At 47.7% G+C, this 22,260-nt stretch overlaps 1 protein-coding gene across 1 annotated transcript in view; it reads right to left on the bottom strand.

The window, feature by feature from the left end:
- Nucleotides 1-4,465: 4,465 nt before the first annotated feature.
- Nucleotides 4,466-22,260, bottom strand: part of LOC128304840 (transcription factor hamlet) — a 91,719-nt gene continuing 73,924 nt past the window's right edge. Inside the window, exons 6-10 of the mRNA XM_053042080.1 lie at nucleotides 20,642-20,939; nucleotides 12,272-12,428; nucleotides 11,898-11,987; nucleotides 5,919-7,196; nucleotides 4,466-5,838 (exon numbers count right to left, since the gene is read on the bottom strand). Coding sequence (XP_052898040.1) covers nucleotides 4,507-5,838; nucleotides 5,919-7,196; nucleotides 11,898-11,987; nucleotides 12,272-12,428; nucleotides 20,642-20,939 — 3,155 coding nt within the window. The 3' untranslated portion in view covers nucleotides 4,466-4,506. The remainder of the gene's footprint in view (nucleotides 5,839-5,918; nucleotides 7,197-11,897; nucleotides 11,988-12,271; nucleotides 12,429-20,641; nucleotides 20,940-22,260) is intronic.

The following is a 22,260-nucleotide window of genomic DNA, read 5'->3' as shown; positions in this document are numbered from 1 at the left end:
GATGACTCATAACCGTAGCTTCCTTTTTAATTTGGAGCTTCGATCCGCTTAGATGTCACCTTCAGCAGAGGCACAAGAAAAAAGACTTTTATTCATATCTCAACAGACCACCCACAATATAGCAATAGCACCAAAAAAATCTACATCCTACCTAAGCTTTCGTTTCGGGGCTGTTTTAGGCTACTAGCAAAAAACAGAAACATTTTTTAAATAAATGCTCACCCTTGAGCATCCACTTTGCACGCGCGGGGGTGGTTCGAATCGAGTGAAATCATAAATCATAGAAAATAGCAAGATATACCAGGCCTGATAGCGTACGTCCGGATCCAATCCATCATGGCAGAATGTTGACAAATTTGGACAGGAAGCAAAATGGGGGGATTGCCGTTAAAGTTATACATAACCATTTGGGATTGTTTTGAAGAACAAAGGAGAAAAGGCATGGATAATAGGAGAAGGTGAGAAGGGGTTTTCACGTCACTAGAAATTCTCTTTTAACTAAAAATAAGAGCTGAAGTTGAAGTTAGATGTTGATGTCACCTGTAAAGCTATTAACTAAAGCATTTCTCCAAAAAAGGAAATTAAAAATACGCAAAGCAGTTGTTCATCGATGATTAGAAGATTATTTCCAAGACTCCCAACTTGCTGCACTGCTCCAATTTAGCGTAAGTTCTTCATTAAGCCATCCCTTAAGCACCGTGTACACTGCTCCCTTTGATTGAAGTTGCACGAATTCCTCATTTACTGCACTCCCTTGAGTGGATGAGTTTACGCTACCTTTAAGGCTTGATAAAAAGCCACACAAACGTTTGTGGCTCTTGTTCTTTCTCCCCTAGGACCGCTACGAAAGGGGCGAAGCTGTTTGTTTTATTCCTAACAACAGAAGCAAAAGAAATAATGCCGCGGTACCTTCTTAACTGCCGCACTGCCCTCAATTTGCCCGACTGTCCGACGGCAGTTCACGATGCTGTCGTCCGTAAGGCATTCCCGCTACAATTGCTTCCTTGTCGAAAGTTAAACTGTTGAAAACAATGCAATAACTACAGCGGTCTCCTCGGTAAACACCCGCAGATAAATTCCAGACTTCGTCGCTTGGTCGACCGCGAGGGACATTGCATTGTCCAATCAAGAGCGGTTGTTTTATTTTGTTTCGGGGTTCATATTTTCTAATTAAAAGAGGAAAATTTTAATTTTACCTTAATGTTAACATATTTCAACATTTGTTTTGAAAAACAAATTAAAATAACCACTTTAGCAAAACGAAATATTGTCGGAAATTTGATAACCCAACCATTCTGCATCTTCAAACGGCTTGTTTGTTGCGCGATAATCCACTAATTGCTGGATGAATCAAACTTAAGCCGGTCATCTTCCTTCGAGATGTGTCAAGCATTGGAGCGAAAATCGAAAATACACGCATTCAAAATTGTCACTGCACACTGGCCAGGCGCGCACAGCATAGCTCTCGCTCCCATGCACGATAAATAAGCTTTGCCTCCGGACACCGCACTCTGATCCAGATGATCGCAGATTTAATGTATCGAACCATCATCATCATCCGCCACGTCGCGTAGATGTGCGCATTACGAAATGGCACCCTAAAAAACCCCCTCGGTGATCGTTCGCTGATTGACGGACGCTTTTCAGCGCTCGTGACGGAACCAAAATCCTTTCTTTATACACATAATCTTGCACATCGGAGTGCTACCGGTGGATGGCAAAACTGCCAAACCGTGCGATAAAACCGGACGCGTCCGACTATTTAGACGACCACCGGTCCACGATGATCTCCAATGAATTAGGCTACTTTATGGTGTCATCAATGCGCGCATGCAATGGAACGGCTGTGGGCCAAATATTGCACAAATGGGCCATTCGAAAACAGAGGTGAAACACCGGAAAATGGCCGGCTGGCAGCTGGCAGGAACGATGGCGCACAGCGGTATAAAAGCAAAAAGAAATCAACTGCAACATTAAGCCTGAAAGCCTCGATTTACCATCCGGAACTCTCGTATCGCATCCCTGACTGACTGAGGGGGACGATTATTCATGAGAGAGCCTGTCAGTACGGTTGCACTGACGGTAGCCGGCTTGCGAAGAGACTTTCCCTTAATTGTGCCCATATTTAAAAAAAAACCTCCGGAATTTGATCGTATATGCTACACGGAATTTGGTTTTGTTTTTAAATTTTTAATTATTTTTTCAAGTCGCCGAGGAGGTTCGTCGCCTATACTGAGTCGTTGTAGTCTTTTGTGTTTTAGTAGTCCCAACTTGCAAATCGTGTAAGTGCAGCTTTAATTTCAATCAAAAACACAGTTCAATGCATTTTACGTTCAAAATATGCTGATTGTATGTGCTGGATGGATATTTTTGACGTGTAATGTTTAATTAAAATAGAACCACACTACATTGCGTACCATTAATTCATTAAAAATACATATCATCACCAGCCTCGCCGGACCGGTGCAGGCAAAAGTAACACCTTTCTGGTGTGCTGCGAACAAGGGCTTCATGTTGTGCCAATAATTAATCAATTGCACAATACCACGCGCGGTGCAAAGGTTTGAGTTTTACAGCGCTTAGCATCGATCGTTATCACCGTTGCCCAGCGAACACTTGATGCCGTATCACGTTCCTTTTTTGTTTTTATTTTTTGAGCGCGCGCGAACAAGAAGCTTTTGCTCGATATGCACCAGAAAACAAAATAAAACACAAAGTCACACCAAAAGTCGTCACCGTGATTCGTAACAAAGACGCCGACAAACCGATTTGGCCATTCACGGGCGTATGATCGCACCGGGGTGATCCCGGAGTGCAATTACTTCTGACAGTGTATTGCTGCGTGTGGCTGTGTGAAGAGAAACCAATTACGCGACCGAGACACGAGAGTATCAGGTGTCACCAACGCCGCACCGTTCGACACTGTGGAGCAAGTGGAAGGAAAGCGAAATGCGAAAGAAAATCGCTTCACATTTCAGTAGCTTTAAAAACAATTGGCAGCCATTTCGCTAACGAGACTTCAATGGAGCAGCTCGCTACTAGGCACGGCACTGCTTTGTGGGCTTCCGCGAGTAAAATGTTTCATTTTTCCCCTGTAGATGTCGCGTAAATAGTTGAATGAAATTAAACCACATTAACGGAAACAACAGAACCGTTTTCATACATAACGTGAATGTTCGCCTTTATTCAGATAGTGCTAGGTGAAGATTTAATACATATGATACATTTTGATCCGCCGTTCTGGTTGCTTTTAAAAATATGTTTCATGTTGTATATGTACCTGTCTGAAGATAATCGATACTTTGCCGAAAGTGCCTACCTTACTTTAAGCGATTTCCCTACACCGGGGAACAAGTTGGGATCGTCCGTATCATCTCGCTCCTTTGCTTGATTCGTAACCATCTTCATTTGATGTTACTTTTTACATACCACTTGCAATGTTTTAATCTTTTCGATCGTTTCTCTTTTATTTGCTTGAGTACTCTTATTATTCGTGAGTTCGTGAATTTGCTTTATAACATCACGATAAAACGCGTGGCTACTGCACTGTGAGCTGACGCAGACCGAGCGAGTGAGATGGTGAATGAAAACAATCAAGATTTGTGTAGCCTTAAATTATCCGTGTGACTAAGCTTTATTACAGAAGAATTTAAAACTAACTAACAATTTGCCTTACATTGCTTATGGACTACTTTTTTGCTCCTGTGGATTGTTGCGGATTCCTTTACGCTTCATGCTAATTTACAGTTCTCGCCCGAATGAACAATAATTGCTCTAATTTTGAACTAAACCTTAACCTGTCGCCTGTAAGCCAAACGAGACGAAACGAAAGCTCCTTTTTTGATTAACTAGTTATCGTTTATTAAATTTTTCACAGATTAATGTTGTTGTTGTTCCCATTCTTAACTAATTTAATTAAATTTCCTGATAAAAACAAAAGCTCGTAACTTAGGAGAGGAAATAAATTACTCTTTGCTGGTTAATTTTGTCTGCTGCAACCATTATCTACCGTACAATCGAAATCCTAATACCTTAGAGTGTGTGTTTTAGTTCTAGTTTAGTTTATTAAGCTTAAATTGTGAACGGTACAGTAACCATTAAGCATGCCTTTCCGTGACCGCCAATCTTTGTTTGGCGTATTGTTTGTGTATCATTTTGGGTTGTCTTGCTTTTGCTATTATTTGGTTGAAAAATGTGTCGTATTAAGCAATAAAAACATCCTTGCATCCATCTTATCGCACAAGGAAATTCAGATTGAACCGGAAAGAATCGAACATTCTTTCAATATCTTTCAGATAAATCCCTAGCCTAGGACATTTATTCTAGTGTTTGATTATTCTTCGATCCACTAATAACCTTAAGTTTCAATTGAAATCGACAAGCCCCCGTCTGGTTCGATCCCATGCACTCATTAATGATATCCGAACGTTTCCTTCTGTAGTCGGAATGCTCGTTCCCTACAGCTTATGTACAAGCGCTGTGCGATTTATCATCCGACTTCCGGCTCTATGTAGACACCTCGATCGTATCATTGTTATTGATCGTATCCTTATCCGAATCGATGTTGATCAGATCACTCTCACCGTCACAGCTGGCTGCATCTTCCTCCTCATCTTCTTCCTCCTCTTCCTCATCATCGTCCCCACCGGTTACGTCCAGCGGTGTCGCATAACGCCTCCTGCCAGATGCACTACTCTCACCATCTTCTCCGTCACCTTTGCCCGGTTCCACCTCGGCAGCAGCCGGAAGCGTCCCAGCAGCCAATAAGGACGCCGGTCCCGAGTAGGTAACCTTACCCATAAACGAACGAATCTCGTCGAAAAAGACATCTTCCCCCCGTTCTGCTTCATTCGACGAGGGAGAGTCACCCAACACGAGCCCGGCCGCATCCGCATCGTGTTTCTTCAGATGGCGGTCAAGGTTCGTCTGCTGGCCGAAGCACCGCTCACACAGGTGACATTTGAACGGTCGCTCCTTGTTGTGGATATTGCGTACGTGACGCTGCAGGTTGCTCGAGATGCTGAAGGAACGCTCGCAGTACCGACACTTGTACGGCTGTTCACCCGTATGGGTACGAAGATGCCGCGTCAGGTTGGCCGATCGCGGGAATACTTTGCCACAGTATTTGCACGAGTACCGATCCTTAACCTTCCCGGGTGCTACCGGTCCACCAGGACCACCGGGAACGCCCGGTCTTCCTGCCGCTCCCACACCGAAACCCGGTGGCATCATGGCCGTCTGGTGGAATGCCTTCGACGGCATGTACTGGCGGCTACGTTTGAGCAGATCCAGATTCGATTCCAGCGAGTCTAAGAAGCTGAAGGCGGGACGCTGAAAGCCACCCATTGGACCGGGCCCTCCGTGACACATTGCCTCGAGAAGAAACGGATAGATTGGTCTTGGGTAGGAGATGGGTTGATGATGCGGCCCCGACCCTGTTAGGCCACCGGGCGAAGAGGGTGATGGTGAGGGACGCGGTGACAACGACGGTGAGGGGCTTGGCAGAGGGAATGCATCCGCTAGTGGGGAAGCGGATACCGCTTTCGGAGAATGGGATGATCCGGTTATGTTCCGGCCGCGGGCTCTGAGGGAAATATCATGGTGCGCCACATCCGAAGAGTTGGGCGTTGGAACTGACGGTGTCGGTGTGGATCTAGGACTGGTCACTTCGATCGGTGTAGGGCTTCGGTTGCAGCTGCGATTTTCCACCTCTTCCGATGCATCTTTATCCTCCTCTACCTCAACACTGTCGTCCTCTTCGTCGTTTTTTAACTTCTTCGAAAGACTCAGATCCAACGGTTGCTCTGCGGAACCAGAAGCGTCTTCCTCTTTCTTTACCTATAGATACGGAAAATTCAAACATTATTATCAATTTGCTGGAGAATGTGAAGGGAAAATAGTTCGTTCAGAATACGGACCTTCTTCGCCTCAGACGAGAACTCCTCAGATTCTGAAGTATCACCATCTTCCAATGTGCGGCTTCTTCTACGATGTGATTGACTTCTATTGTCTGACAATGCGGGTGACTTGCTAGTCTCTCCGGATGCATTCTTGGACTTCGTTGAAAAATTCTTCACTCGAATCGTGGATACTCCCGCATCCCCTTCATCAGCATCGGAAGATTCGCGGTGCAATTCTTCCTTCACGGTGGTAGCTGCTGCTAGCGAACTACTACGGCTGGAGGTTCGTCTCTGCTGCTGCTGTTGTGTTGTCTGTCCACCGTAGGAACTGGTACCGTTCGTGTGGTTATGATTGTTATTTTCCTTGATGTGATTGTTGTTGTTGCTGCGCTCCTGAACCGATTCCGTCGCAGGAAGATTATGATTGCCCATCAACGGCCCTGGAGATCCCGAAAGCAACGCAACTGCTGCCGCCGCTGAATTAAAGCTCACCGGAATGGGACGTGCCGGTGACGGTCTCAAATGGTTTGTTGCTTCCTCACCGGTCGGAGGTGAAATCTTCTGCTGGCCGTAACTTTCGAGCAGCCCAAGATGCCGAGACGACGGCGATGGAGTCCGGCGTTCCGGTTCGGGCAGAGGTCCCGGTGCCGCCGGCTTCGGGAAGAAGGACAGCGGAAACTGAGGTACCTGTCCCGGTGCCGGTGGAAAAATTCCCGGCATGCCTGGATATGGCCGAAATCCCGGCGCAAAGAACGGTGCACCGGGAAACATAAGGAATGGATTCGGAGGAGTTGCCATACCGGGTGGTAGCGAGTGAAGTGGTCCTGCCCCAGTACCGGCTGCCGCTGCGGATGCTCCTGCCGTGCCACCGGCGGTACCTTGTTGACCCGCTCCCGGATGGGGCCGCCCGTGTGGATAAGGATCGTGCGGATGACGCAGATGCGATGGATGGGCTCCGGAGTGCAGCGAGGCTCGCGTAACGGCCGTTGAGTCACAGAAACGCTTATGCTTCGAGAGGGACGTGGTGGTACTGAAGCTATCGCCACACTTGTTACACTTGATCTGCACCTGACAGTCTGCGTGCATACGCCGGTGACGGCACAGGTTTGAGAACTGGGTGTACGACTTGAAGCACACCTCGCACTGGAATGGCTTCACCGACGAGTGGATGTGCGTGTGCTGTTTCAGACCGGACGAGGTGGCAAACGTCTTACCACACTCTGGACACGCGTGACTACGGGCTCCCACGTGGTGTGTCCGGATGTGGCGCTGTAAGTTCGACGGATCGGTAAAAACCTGCACACGAATAGAAGGGAAGAAAGGGAAACGAATTAGCATGTTGAGCTAATGCAATCAAACATAGATGCCGAGAATAGTTTTCTTGGTAAGAACTAAAATTAATTTGCGAATGACTGGAGCACGACAAGCATTTCTTCATTTTCCAGCCAACGCCAGACTCCCTTTTCCGTTGGGTGTTAAATTAAAAGATAAATATTGAAATTCCACTACAGCTCAATCTATTCATTACACGCGTCCCAAGGGTACCCTCCCGCACACGGCTACCGGTAAAATCCTTCAGCTCTCTGTTAATACACTTTATGCCTCGAAAGTAATGGTTATCAAGTCCCTTTTGTAACGTTGAAACACCTGGAGCAGCTCGCAATCATGGCCCTTTTTGCTTCTTGCTTCCTATAACTCACCCGTCCCAACGTTCGCCATCTCCTTCACCATTCTAATCAAGATTGACAGTTCGTGACGATGGTTTTGTCGATTGTGATCTTGTTGGGCTTTTGTGCACCCGCCCCAAACAAGTATCCGTGTGGACATCAGCAAGGGAGGAGATACAAGGAAGGTGAAACTAGACAATGTCTAAACTTCCTACTCCCATGCACCTCGATACTACTAACTTATGGGTAACTAAAATGGCATCAATGAAAGTAACCTTGCATAAGGCTGAAGTTGTCCAGCCCAACGCATGATAGTGTCACAAAGCCATGTTACCATTTAGTGGTTAGCAAAGCGTACTGAATTTCCTTGACTTATTTTACAAAATGGGTTAGCGGTTTTCGTTTTCAATAGTCATAATTGCAAGGCATCTTCAGCTTTCATTAAGCGAGCGCCACTCCCAACTATCTCAATCTGTTTTTCTAAGTAACTTTAGAGTCCACAGTGTGGACGTAATTCACCGATGATTCCTGCTGTGCGTGTGTAATGGAGAATGTAGTGCGATCGCGATCGCGACCACCTTCCTGGACGCCTGGACCAAACCAACCGTGCCGAATCACATCGTCCTAATACCTCCCCAAAAACGGAACGAATCGCCACAATAATCGGACACCCTCACAGCAGCACAAAGACGGAGAAAGGAATATACGCCGTATGGGCTCTTTAGGGCTTCACCGTGCGTTGCTGAAATCACTGAATCGCACCGCAGTACAACCGCGTGACCAGTGCGACGCTGCTTTCAAATCAAGGCGGCGAAGAATAAATGTGATTAGCAAAATCAGCTGTCAGATTTGGCAGTCCCGGCAGTCCCGGCAGCGGGACCCCATGCCGGGCCCCAGCGGTAGCATTTTTGTGTAGTTGAGACACATATTTAGAGGGTGGGTTTTTGATCACTCCCACCACCGTTCCGCTGAAAGGCGAACCCACGGTAGCTCCTCGGGTCAGTTCTCTTTTGACAGATTTGCCAGCGACCGTTACGGTCCGGCCTGTATCGGCTCCAGGGAGGGAAATGCCGTACCTTTTTCACTCGCTACCGATAGAAATAAATCAAAATGATTAGATTGGAAATGTCTATTTAGCGACCAGTGTGTGTGTGTGTGTGTGTGTGTGTGTGTGAGTTTATGCGTTGCGGTTACCGAACCAAGAATTGTGGACATTTGCAAAGGGTGAACCAGGTGTGAGAAGTGGCAAGGCGAGGGATACAATGCAACATGGAGTCGTTTTTTTTTTGTGCTAACCCATCAAGTCTGTATTTCTGTGTTTTTGTCTTTGGGTTTCAACTTCAGGTTGGTTGAGGGTTTTTCCTATTCATGATCAAAACGGCAAGAAAAAAAGGCACTCCACGTCAGTCACCGTACGTAACTGGCAACCGCGAAAACTAAACAATCCAATCAAATCCTAGAAGTCGCAACCAGCGGCGCCTGCTTTTGGGCTTCTGTACCACTGTGCCGCCACTGTCGCTTTCCGTTCCGTTGTAGATCACTCGGTGACATCTTGCCGGGTGTCGAGTATGTACCGCGAGAAAAGGCCCATGCCGTGTTGTGCTTGAGTGCACGCGTAGTGGCTACCCGGCGTAACCAAAACTGACCGCAAGCAATGTTGGCGCAATATCGGCGTGTTTCGTTGTATCTTAATCAATCGATAGATACGTTCGGTGTGCTCTGATTGTTTGTTGCTTTTTTGCTCGCAGGCGGAAGAGGAACCATTACGATGACTCCATTACGTAACCAATCACAAGAACTGACTATGGAGATTGACTTTGTTAAACGTGATCGACACATCTATTATCATTATGGGGTTTTTAATTCGAATAGAAATCAGTTGGCCAACAAACCAAACCAATAAGCCGACTTTTGTGGTTGATTATCTTTTTCTAGCCACTCCACACTCGCACTAAACCCGGAACTGGTGAAGTATCTGCGCTTGCGTCTATAACACAATTGTAGCACGGTGGTAAACCCATAACCCAAACAGTTGCACCATTTTTGCATCTCTTTGTCGCTTTGCATACATTTCTCCTCAATGCTCCTGTTTGGGAGTTTGCGAAACGATAACGAGGAGAGCAGAAACTCCAATAGCTACCCCCACGTGCAGGGCGGACTATCGGCACACCACTACCCTAGAAGGAGATGACCCTTTGGGAAGGTAAATATCGTTCGGCGGGCGAATCGGTTTCGCGTATCTCCAAAACTAGCACTGCTGTGCTGGAAGCATTTTAATTCAACTTCGCCCAGCAGGGACGTTGCAATTTTTTGTTGTTGCCTACTCTCAGTTGCCGTTTTAGGTGAGAGCACTCTATCCCGCCTAATGAAAGCATGACCGCGATTATCCATATTGGTGAAGGCTTAGATAAACCTTCCGAGGGAGGAAACCATTCCGGGTACTTGGCCACCACGGTAACTACGGTGGGACATTCAGCATTTGCTACCGAGTCATTATCCGCTCATATTCCGGTAAGGCATTGTTTCAGTGGAATTGTATCCACTCCGCCCCAGGTGATCCGGTGAGATCGATCGATCTCCGCTGTGCCGAAGCACGAGGGGATTAAAATCATAATTTTATTCCAAATCATGATTCCTTCACAGAGGACCTTCCGAACGACAATACAAAATACTGCCACCGTAGGTGGTCAGTTTGGTGAAACACACCGGTGTTTTCCTTCTTCCAGCTTAATGCGCCAGTTTTATTGATTCGTACACATAAAAGTGGAAGATAAGACTCTCCTCTTCCAGCGAGGTGAGCATCTGAAACAATAGCAAATACGTGTTTGCCTCGGCAATGTCCAGCGTTAGGTGAGGAGCACACAAAAAAGGGGAAGTAATAATAAATTGCTGCTCGGTGATCTTGTTTACAAGCCTTCTAGCCTTTATCATCATCTTCACCACAGGAATCCGTGGCATTGGACATTAAAGCGCTAGAACTACTACCGTTCTGGAGCAGCGCTTCGATTTTGAAATAGGTCTATTTCACTATTTTACACAACCCAACCCCAGAACGACTTGGCATGCTACTTGTTGCAATCATTAATAATAATAAATGAGACCCTCCCCTCGGTCTAGGATAAGTCCCGTGGGGTTCTGGACTGCTAGGCTCTGTCCAAAACAAAAATAGCTCTTCGGTCGGAATAAAGTTTCACAAACACCCACCTAGCATCTCTAACATCATCTCCCGGCGAGCGAAGACCCGAACTGTTTGCTAATAAGTCTGAACCGGTTGCATAATCCGCACCCCGGCTCGTGATCATGGCAACTGTCAAATTCCGTCACGTCACTTGTACATCCTCGGGGCAAGGTGGTTGCGCGGCTGTGTTGCCCAAGCCGGACGGCAAACAACGGCCATAATATTCCGCCCCTTAGTGAGTGAGCCGCAGGTCACGAGTGCTTATCTATCGAGTTCAATCGAAGTCTTTCTCCAAAAAAAAAAAAACCACGGTACCGAATCGATGCGGACCTCGAGCGGGTGTATTTGCTGCTCGCGCTTCGATGATTGATTACCCCATCTTCGTCAACTGGATCGACAACGACAACCGGGTGTGTATATGTGTGTGTGTGACTGGGAGAGATATTCCCCCTTACCTTTCCCCCCCCCCTCCTTCCCTCCCACTCACAAACAGAGCAAACCCGAAAAGAAATCAACACGGCGCACGAAATCTCGTCGCCTACCGCGGTGAAGTGTGCCCAAGTGCCGACGACCCCTTTCGACTAGGCTTGATCGATCTTTCACAAATAGGCAGGCTGCCGTTCCTGGGCAGCCTCGGTCCATAATAATCGTTTCGCTTCAAACCATCCACTCCGGGGACGCGCGTGCATGAGCATTTCGATTCCGATTCCGATCGCCGTAGAAGTATTGCTTTTTAGGAGGAAATGGGAAAACAGGGGGGAAGTCAAAACAAAACATCGCCAGGGCAAAGGTTTTGTTTGCTCAAGCGCATTGATTACCGTGCGGCCAACAGAGACTGCCAACTTTGGAGGATGACTTCGGTGCGATTTGGACCGTCTGGAGGGTTATGCTTTCGATTCTGCAATATCGATTATTTAACCCGCGCTTATCGTTTGTGCTTGTTTTTTTTTTTTTGGTTTGGTTGGGGAATTGCATTCCCCATAACTAGGGCACTCTCAGAGCTCTCCGTTGGCAGATACATATTTTTGCTTATTGTGACACTCCAGATCACCCCCAGAAGGATGGGCATCAGAGATCGAAAATGGCACAACTCCACCAAGGCCGGGCAGGTTGTACAGAGAAACAATTGAGCGAGTGATTTGGATTGCTTACCCTATTATCATGAGCTTGCAGAAGGTAACTGAATAGTTCGCTCGATGAGGAAGTGTTGGGGGTGGCTGTGCTCACATCGGTATCTTCGTTCTAGAAGAAAAATAATGTACACAATCGCATTTTAAACGAAACTCTACCACAGCAACACGATCTAAAACACCTTTTTTTTTGGAAGTTTTTCTTTTTTTTTTGGGGGGGGGGACGAAAGTGAGATAGAGATAGAGACCAGGGGACCAGTCAGCAGTAAGGATGCGTTAGAGTGAAAGGAAGGACATCATCAAGGACTTCATTCAGTTACCTTCATGCGCAATCTCAACACCAAACAGTGCTAGTCAAAAATCAAATCCACGGTTTTTAGTACAAGCGTTACTTACTTTGGGACAGTTTTCGCACGGAAAGCGCCTCAATTCACCGTGTACGATCGCTCGATGTCGCAGCAACGATGGTCTGTAGCTGTATGCCCTCGGACAAAGCTCACACCTGTAGGCGTCCTTTGGATAATGGTGCGAGATCACGAGATGATCGTCGAGCCTGTTGGTAGAAAAGAAAGGGAAGGAACAAGGGAAATAACATTAATATCAGTACCGATTCGCTTATGCTCAATCAAAGGCCCGCGCCACCCGACAACAACGAATTGCAGATCGTTACGAAATCAAAAATTAGTCAAAACCTGAACGACACTGGCCTGGCAAAAAGGGGACGTGTGGTTGAGTGTGATTATGAATATTCAAGCCGACAAGCCGAGAACTCCTGCCGGGACAGTGCCACCGCCAGTGTGGGTGGATGGAATAATGGCAAAGCGGCAGCATAAATCACCATTACCCTGTGCGCCAGAATCAACGCGGACCAGTACCGCCGGGTTGCTTATGCTTCAATATGCCTAGAACACCCGATGTACGCTATCCGTCCAATGGTAAAGCCTTCAACCATTCATGAATAATCCAGTGCACGATTTCTCAGTCTCATCATCATCATCATCATCATCATCGGCATGACAAGCGGAGAAATCAAAAACAAAGAAGGGAGTAGAGAAAAAAGAACACTACATAAGAGAGGCGGTACATGGAACATTCAAACAAATTTGAACGCGTTATGTTCGGCACACTATTGTGTCCGTCCACCCACCGAGGGGGATGTAAGCCTTTTTGTCCTCGCTGCAAAGAGAGCCCACCTAGAGCCTAGGGAGTTCGCTTTCGGGTGGGTGGATTTCCAAACCAAATGCCAACCACACTGCCACGGCACACCGAAACCAACCGGGAAGCCCTCCCGAACGGTTCCTGATTTGCGTACACCATCAACGTTCTGCGGTGTCCATCGTCCCAAAACAGCGGCACAATATGTAAATTTCATAACATCAACATTAGTTGTGCCTTCTTCACTGCCCTGTCTCTCTCGGTGCCTCCCGAAAACCAAAAACTCCCAAAAGGTCCTTCACCGGAAGAACAAATCACCCGAAATTGAATGTTCATCGAGGAACGGTGCCCCCGGCACACCCGGCCACAATTATCTGACCATCCTCTACGATCCAACACCTTCCGAGGCGCGTCCAAATCAATTCCATTTCACCTTTTCCATCCCTTCGCCTTCATTACTCAACGTGCGGCGCAGGATGGAGCGAGTGGTTAATTATTCACTGAACGAGGTTACCGTAATTGCGGTGGTACCTCATCAGCACAACAACATCCCTCCTTTCGACCATTGCAAACGGTTTGGGGAATAGTGAGTTTTATGTTTGTGATTCACCTTGTGCTTTTTGGTGTTTCGCCCACTGAAACAACAAGTGACAAAAATTGAACCCAGCGAAGAGCATTTTAATTTGACTGATACTATCCCATGCACTGTTTGTTGGCAGAGACATCGGCAAACATGTCACAATGTACTAAAGTCGAGTGGATGACATACGGCGGCAGGATGGAACACGAACACGGACACGTACTGTGCTGGTTCCCATCATTAAAAAGGATTACCACGATTCAATGTTCACACGGCAGGTGCTTTTAGTGTGCGCATGTTGTGGGCCAGCAGTGGGGAAGCCGCAATATCACCATCATCCGGGGCGCATTGTTGATTGAAAGGGTGATTTGACCACAGTTAGACGATTATCGTTGGACGTGTTGGAAGGCTTGTGTTTGTGATGGAGCTACGTGATGGGTGATGATGTTTATCACTCCCCCTTAACTGACCTCAACATGCAGCATGAATATTTTAAACATGAGAACTGTGCCCCAGCAAAAGTCCACAAAAGGGTGCACGTTTTAAAATCAAGGATCTAAATACTTTTAGCACTATAAATCTAAAAGGATGTTACAGAGCACCCAGAGCTCGCTGGTGTTTCCTCCTACATGGTATGTATTTATTGCCCAAGATAACAACCATCCTCATGTCCGGTATCCTGTGGTGGAAGTTGTTCACCTTCCGGCCCTCCCCCGTTAAAAGCGAAAGGAAATCGATCAAGCCGCACAAATCTTAATCGATCGCGCTCGGCAATCTTCTTTGCGAAAGCAAAAAAAAAACAAACACGTTAACCTTACGATCGCGTTCGCGTCTGCGGGAGATTGTGAGTTTAAGATCCCTACACGACAACTGTACCCGTATCGCCCACTAGCATCCTCTCCGACGTTTCTGCGGCAATATTTCGAAGGTGAAAGTGATAGACTGTGGCAGGGCAAGAGCTACCTCCCGATGTAGACCGAAACGTCGGGACATGACCGACACGGTCCGAGCCCGTCAGACCGTAGCTTACAGATTAGAAATCTACGCCGTTCGCCTGGTGGCCAATGGTGGCCTGGACGGAAATGAAGAACAAGATCAGCGCGATCTGCCAAGTACCCCACCAAAACCCTTGCCACCCTTTGCATCGCCAATTCTTCCGTTGTATCTACCGCAACTTGGGGGGGATGATTGATCGGCATGGTGAATTTTTCTGACGTTCGCAAAACTTTGCCTATGTGTTACTACGCCTCCGCAATAGCTGTACACCAAACTCCAGAGGTGGTGGTATACTAACCCGGGAGGTGATCGAGCTCCGTGATCGTACACTCCTCACAAGGTGGAACTAGCAAATCCAGCAGATCAAACCAACAACAAAAAAAGACATCCCTAACAAGGCTTTTCGTCTAGGAACCTTTAGCTCTTGGACATGGAACTCTTCCTTATGCTCAACAGAACAACACAACTAAAAAGAAACCACAAAAGCCACTCAACACTCCAAACATACAGGCGTCCAAAAGGTTCGTTCCCATGAAGTTCGATGATCTGCTTTCGGAGGGCGCGAAAACAGGAAACTCAATTCGTCCTCCTTCTGTCTCTGATGTCGCATGTCAATGACACTGTCACCACTGTCATCCGGTTGTTGTTCCAGGGAGTAAGTTTTTTTTACCTTTTCTTCTCCGAAAAGCGCTAAACATGTTGATCTTATCGCTGTCAAAGCAGAACAAGGCAGCTTTTGTTCCGAATCCGTGCAAGATTTAGACGACGTTTGAGAAGATTTGAGAATAGCTCAAGGTTTGTACTATTGGCGCGATTTATACGAAAATATCTTATCTCTGCAATATTTAGCAATTCTTCATTATCATCTACAATTTCAGTTAAGCTCTTGAATTGAGCCATTTAATTATTTTAATCATACTTACATTATTTCTACTCACTTCACTGTAACCTTCTTGATGTAACCACAATTTTACCTCCCAGACATTCTCCCACCATAAAACATTGCATATCCAACGACATGTGTCATAAAAAGCAGCATTCTTCGGCGGCCAAACATAATTTGTTTGGATGAATAAGTTCAATGCAAGCAGGAAAAGAAACACTTCATGTACCGCACCGCACACATTATTGTGTCGCACAAAAAAGTTATGATCGCGTACGATCGCAAAACACGCGACATAGGCGATGCGATCGCGCTGTTGGAGGGCATAGACAAGATCCCGCTGCAGTAACAACCAACCAAATACCACCTACACGCGCGTGTGGACACATCTACAATGAACTCTCCCCATCTTTGCCAGCAACGCTAGAAGACGAACCGCGTGCAACAACCCGTCGGTCCAGAGTAACCGAGCGTCGTTTAATGAAAATGTCACATAACTCATCACGACCAAGCATATGGGGCCGACGATTGGCGCGTCGTCTGGTACGACCCCGGCGCCCTCGGTAGGTATCCTTCTGGATATCACACATTGAATGTCACCGTTTGGGGGGGCCAGCACCTGGGCTCGCGTGCCGGTAGTCCTCCACACGGTGCACGCCCCACGTGCACGAGGATCTTTCGAGATGGGTGTGTGGGTGTGGTGCGCACAAACCTTCCCAACACACACACCAAACCAGTGCGAACAATTAGAGGCGTGAATAATTTGCACGAAAACCGCGGCCACGGCATCTTGACGACACGGCGACAGGCGCGAAGGTTGCACAAACGTTCGGCAAACGTACGTTCCCTCTACCCGGACGTAACAAAATCTATCGTACAACAATTCTAAACAATGGTGACCCCAGCAAAGAGGTGGCCTTTAGCCAATGCACATCCGGTGCAGATCGAGATCTCGCTCAATGGATACGGGTGGCATGGCATCTAGGTCTTGGGTTGCCTTCATTAAACAACCGTGCAAGGAAAACGAGGAAGACTTTTTGACCGACTGTGGTCGACGACAGATCGACTAGTGATCACCACAAAGAGACGAACCAATCACCCTCTGGACAGCGTTACCCAGAGGGTTTGAGTTGCGTTATAATTGCGCACTACCGCTTCGCCAGCGAGACGGACGGCTCGCCTGCAACTCAAATCTGACGCAGCCGAAGCTCAAACCGATCGACACATTTTTAATCAAAAAACGCCAGGCGCTTCATGCCCCTCGCTGCGGAAAAGTAGTCCACCCCGGGAGGGAGATAAAGTAGCCTAGATAAGGCAGTTGGTAAGGCAAACGGTAGGTTCTTCCACTGACCGATGACAGGCGCCCGCCAAGACAACGGCTCGTGCTCGTGCAACGCTTCGAGGTGCGTTCGGTGGAAAGTAATCGCGTGCGCGCGTGGCCGCACGATCACAGGACGGACCCCAAAACCACAACCAAACATCACACTCCCAGCAGGAGCGTGCACGATCCTCGAATCGAAAATCATCATCATCGTAATAATAATGTTCAACATGTACACATAGAACAGAGCCTCACCCGGTTACTCTCTATACAACCGGCACCGGCCGATCGGGTGTCGATAAGCACGGTCAAGCGGAAACTAGCAGAAGCGGACCCACCCGGGGAATTGTCGTGAGGAAGAGCCGACAGAGAGGGGAAAGCTTGATTGTAATTAGCGATGGACGACCCCCTGAACCGCCCTGACCGAGTAACCGTCTTCGATCGAAACCTGCGTCTAAAGGTTAGCTCTGCGTGCGCGTGAGGCTGCTCTGCTACAACCACAACAAAAAGACACCCAACTGACCCTCCTTCTTCAATGTAGACAACCAGGTGTTTACTACCTCCACATACAGCTGGCGGTGATCGAGATCGAAAGTGACATGTTCGTAATTACCAGCGTGTCTTGCGTTTGGCTGCTGGTTTGGTCTACTGCAAAAAACAGAAATAGCGCCAGCACCACCAGCAGCCAGCAGAACGAGCGTTGATTGATTTCTTCGATTCATTTCGGTCACTTCCGTTTGCGGGTCGCGGCGTTCGGACAATCGATCACGAAGCTGTAAACATGCGGTGGCGTCTTTGACCGTTGGATAGGGAGGCGTCGATGAGGCGGCAGCACCCTGACACGGACAAATGAAGACATATTTCACTGTCACTTTCTCAATTCTTCTTGAGGTACGGCTTTATACGGGAGGGAAATGGATTATTTGGATGCTTGATTGAGAGCATATTGAGAGTAGAATGAATACTTTCCTACCTTCAATTAGAATCCTCTAAGATATCTCAGTATCTTCAAAAGGTACTCAAATTACCCACAAGTAGGGAGTATGACGCTAAAAGCAAATCAGTAATTAAAATGCAATCCCAGCAAAGTAATGCTACTGATGCAATATTAATAACTCAATCGTTTCATCATTGTTGTCATCGAAATACACCAACGGCAACGCGATGGTACACCCGAGCCAAAACGGAGCGTTCATCGGACGCGCTCAGGACACACTTCCAAACACGCTTGGGCCCATCAACACCTACTGTACATGACTACTGTGCACAAGTTCCACCATGCGTCATGCCTCAAAACAGTGCCGAGTTCCGCCTCCAACCAAACACACCATCATAAAAGGTCCTTCGAAACGGAAGCACTTGCCCGTATACTAGGACGCCTTGGGTCAATTATTCATACACCAAATCAGTCACTTATTATTGCGTGTCGTGAATCTGTTACAAACCAAATAAATTATTACCTTCACCCCTTTTATTTTGTGCTGCACTGAGCAGCAGTGGCTCCTCGTCCGACAAACTACGCTCCAACTTCCCGCCTACATCCCGCAGAGGTGCGTCTCCTAAGCACTACCTTCGTTGACAGTGCACCGGACAGTTTGCACATGTAAACATCACCTTGCCCGTGTGGTTGACATAAAAATTTTCACACAAACATATTTCAATTTGCTTCACGTGCAGCGCGTCCACTGCGCTGCGGCAGGGGGAAAAACATTCGCGACCAGTTTTCGGGTGAAACACAACCCCAAACGGGGCAAACAACTGGATCATGTCCGCAGATCATGACAGATGACACCGTGGAGACACTTGTTTGGTGAAGTGGCTCATGTGGCGGACGGATCTTGTCACAATCAAACTGGTTCGGGTGAGAAAGTTTTGGAGACGAATGAGCGAGTTTTCAACGCCTTCGAGTTGCATTCCATAATTTGAAGCAGTTTAGTAAGTTGTCCAAAAACCCTGGTACCTCCTTCGAGAGATGTCCAATATCAACTGTTTCACTTGATGGCTGGAAATTCCACAAGTAGTTTCATGGTGTCTTCTACGATAACTTCCCCATATCAAACGAACCCCGGAGGACTTATTTCCTTGCAGTTGTCTGAACTTTACCGCCGCCATACAGGCGTCAACTTAAAATAACTTCTATCGCTGTACCAGCAAGAACCACCCACCACTTTGGACGAATGAATTTAATCCATTTAGAGCTAATAGCACTGATTAAACGTCGACCATGGGCATGAAGAAATTACTTCTAGCCAAGGCATCCGCAACCACCCGCAGCAATGTCCATCATCCAGGTGACACAACGCGGACATACAGCAATAGGCACGCACAGCCGAAGAAGCAAAAAAAAATCCACCTCAAAACTTTCGTTTTCGCTCACTGCTCACACTGTGCCCGATGGCAAAAGCTTCGCGACTTTGCCGCTAGAGTATCGTTCCGCATTCCGCGAGATAATCGATCTCCTTAAATCCCCATGCAGTACTGGTCGGAAAGCGCCAGAATCACCGTGTACACACAGAGCCCCAGGAGAGTGCGTAGGGAGATGGAATCGTAAATTAAATTCCACACACCAAATGCGGACGATGACGATCGGCTTCTTGGTGTGTGCCGGGAGTTTTGGCACGTGGGGAACGTCGTTTAGCTCGCTGGTTTATTATGCGCGTTCATAAAACGGTTTTTTCTTCTCTGCCACCTTCGCATGCTGGCGATGGCGCCAAACGGCCAAATGTAACGTCTTTGCCATTCCTGCCCCAATCGTGCTCTGGCAATTGCAATTGCTGCAGCGCATTCGGGCGTGTGTTTGTCGGGAAGATATGTTTCCTTGAAAAAAGTAGTACGTAATAAGAATTCCACACATCAGCCCAAACCACCTTCCATGCGCACGGGCTAGGGATTGCGTTTCACCTGCACCGTGGCAATAATTTTATGTATCTCGGTATATATCATTTCATTTGTAGACGATTTATGTACGGTAAAACCACCAAGCAGGGCAAGCACAACAACCGATCTCGTGTGGCTTACAGCGCCATCAAACGGTGACGAACGGTTTTGGCTGGGTCTTTGGCTGGGCGCATGCCACATGCATTGGAGCATTGTTTCAAGCTCACCCGAAGACAGCAAACAAATTGAGTCGTAGGTGGACGCAAATTTATTATTTCAAGCCCCGCCGGCACTAGCAAGGCATCTCCCGTCATGTGGACGGGCATGGTTTTGGTTGGTGCGCTGGAGCATAATGCATTCTCAATACGAATGCGGCCCATACATACGGTCTGAAATCTGATGACCCTTAGCAAACGGTATCTGTTGAACTATTCACGAATCGGTCAATGTGAGGGTTTTTTTTTCTAGCGCTGTTTTTTTTCCATCAAGAAGCAGAAGGAACATAGCAAAAGACAAATAAAATGACACTCGGGGTTGAAGATTAATTACTTGCTAAAACACTACTCACACACGCGCTCGTGGAAGGGGTCAGTTCTCGCTTTTATAAGCAGCAAATGACGCGCCCCCGAAGCATGGTGGGAGTAGGAAAATTGATTTCCCACCGACAAATATTTGCTTCTGGCTTCGATCGATCTTCTCCTACACGGGGGACGCGGTGAATAATTCGATTTGGATTCAAGTACCCGCCGCAGTACCACAGCGGACCGGTTGCCGGTCGGCATCGACGATCATTAGGCAGCCGGTCACAGTGTGGTACGCCCACCAGGTAAATAGACCGCCCGTTTAGTAGTAGTGGTAGACCTCCCAGAGCCGCAAAACGAAAGTAAACTTCGAATGGGAAGGAAATTGGAAAAAATCATAATAAATTGTGTGTGCCCATACTCTGCTACTCACTGATCAATATCGTGACACTGCCGATCACAGACGACACACCGCGCGTCGATACCGTGCTCGTCCTCGTCCTCCTCCTTCACGTCCGTATGGTGATGGTGCTGGTGCGGTTCGCCACTTCCGTTGCCACTGTCGTCCCCGGGATGGTGTCCGTTCGCACGGGTACTGCTGCCGTTGCTACTTCTGCCGCTGCTGTTGCTGCTGCTACTGTTGTGATGGTGCTGCTCCTTGTTGTGACTAGAGTCAAGATCGTTCGACGTATTGTACTCGTCCTCGTAGTTGTCGCTGTGCTGGGAACCGCCTGAAGGGATAGGCAACAAAAAAAGGGCAAGAACAATACGAAACTTCATTAGCATAGCGATTGGGGATGACAGAGGGTGAAAGGATTCTATTGTACACCGCAGCGACCTGAACGGAACAATTAAACTTCAACGACGGTGACGATACAATTGCAACATATCTGCGTGCAGTAATGATAAATGTCCAACTGCCGAAAACGGACGCTTCCCAAGGTGTGCTGGCCTTCTGTATCAGGTGGTGGTTATCGTTCGTAGGTGAAAGAGCTACCTCCCATTCATGCACTGTAATTTGCTACGTACTGGATGCGAAAATAAAAAGAAGCGCCCGTCTCGACACACCAAACGGCCAACAATGGAGCCCGAATCTATTCGGACGTGCGCGCGCGCGCGCGATGGAAGCTAGTTTCGGGAGGCCAAAAGATCGCTAGACAGATAATCGATCAACCGGCGGTATGTGAAGCAATGATATACACCCGTTACCGGGCCACTCCCCAATCCGGTGGACTGGCCAGGTGAAGTAAGCAGCAAGCTGTAGCAATAGTCTCGATGTACGCGCGATCGATCTCGTGGGCATTCTTTTTCTACCGCACAGTGTCCACCGAACAGCAAAAAAAGCAGTAGTTTTGTTGATACAAACCGGTGACTGAATCGCATCAATCACTTTTTTCGCCTCTCCCACCTACCCGACTCGTGATCGTGCGGAGGTTATGTGAGCTCAGTGAGAAAGAGATCGACCTGAGGTGAGCCGAAGCACCGGTCAAGTTCCATTCCGAAAACCCTGCCCCACAGAGTGAGATCACACAGCGACAGAAGCGGCAGCATCCTACACCCCAACGCTAACGGTACCGGACTGCTTTGTCTCCCCGGTCTTGCCAAGGATTGGACCACTACATTACTACACAAACCCTCCCCGGTTGCATGGCCTCCAAAAAGGCAAAACTAATCTATGCCACACATTCCACACCGGAATTTTCGGAGGAGCAAGCAACGGACAAAATGATGTCTACGCCGAGGTCATCATCATGCTCAGGCACAGGTTGAGCAAACGTTTCAACTCGTCCGAAGATGGCTAAAGAAGGAGCAGGAGAGCAGCAACGAAATCGACATCCAAAAAACAAAGATCGCCTCTCGTCGGCTCAAACCCAGGGGTCAGGTCGGGTGCCTTGTAATCAATCATTCGAATACGAAACGGACGCCGACGCGAAACGACGGTCGCTGCTGCCCAACGCTGAAGATTTCCAGACCCGGAGTCATCCTTTGCCAAACATCGTCTGATCGATATTTTAGAAGCACTAATTGTTTTTTTTTTGCTTATTTCCATCA

The sequence above is a fragment of the Anopheles moucheti genome, chromosome 3, assembly GCF_943734755.1.
Source record: "Anopheles moucheti chromosome 3, idAnoMoucSN_F20_07, whole genome shotgun sequence".
NCBI lineage: Eukaryota > Metazoa > Arthropoda > Insecta > Diptera > Culicidae > Anopheles > Anopheles moucheti.
The sequence above is the reverse complement of the archived record's forward strand: the minus strand, read 5'-3'. Positions and strand labels throughout refer to the sequence as shown.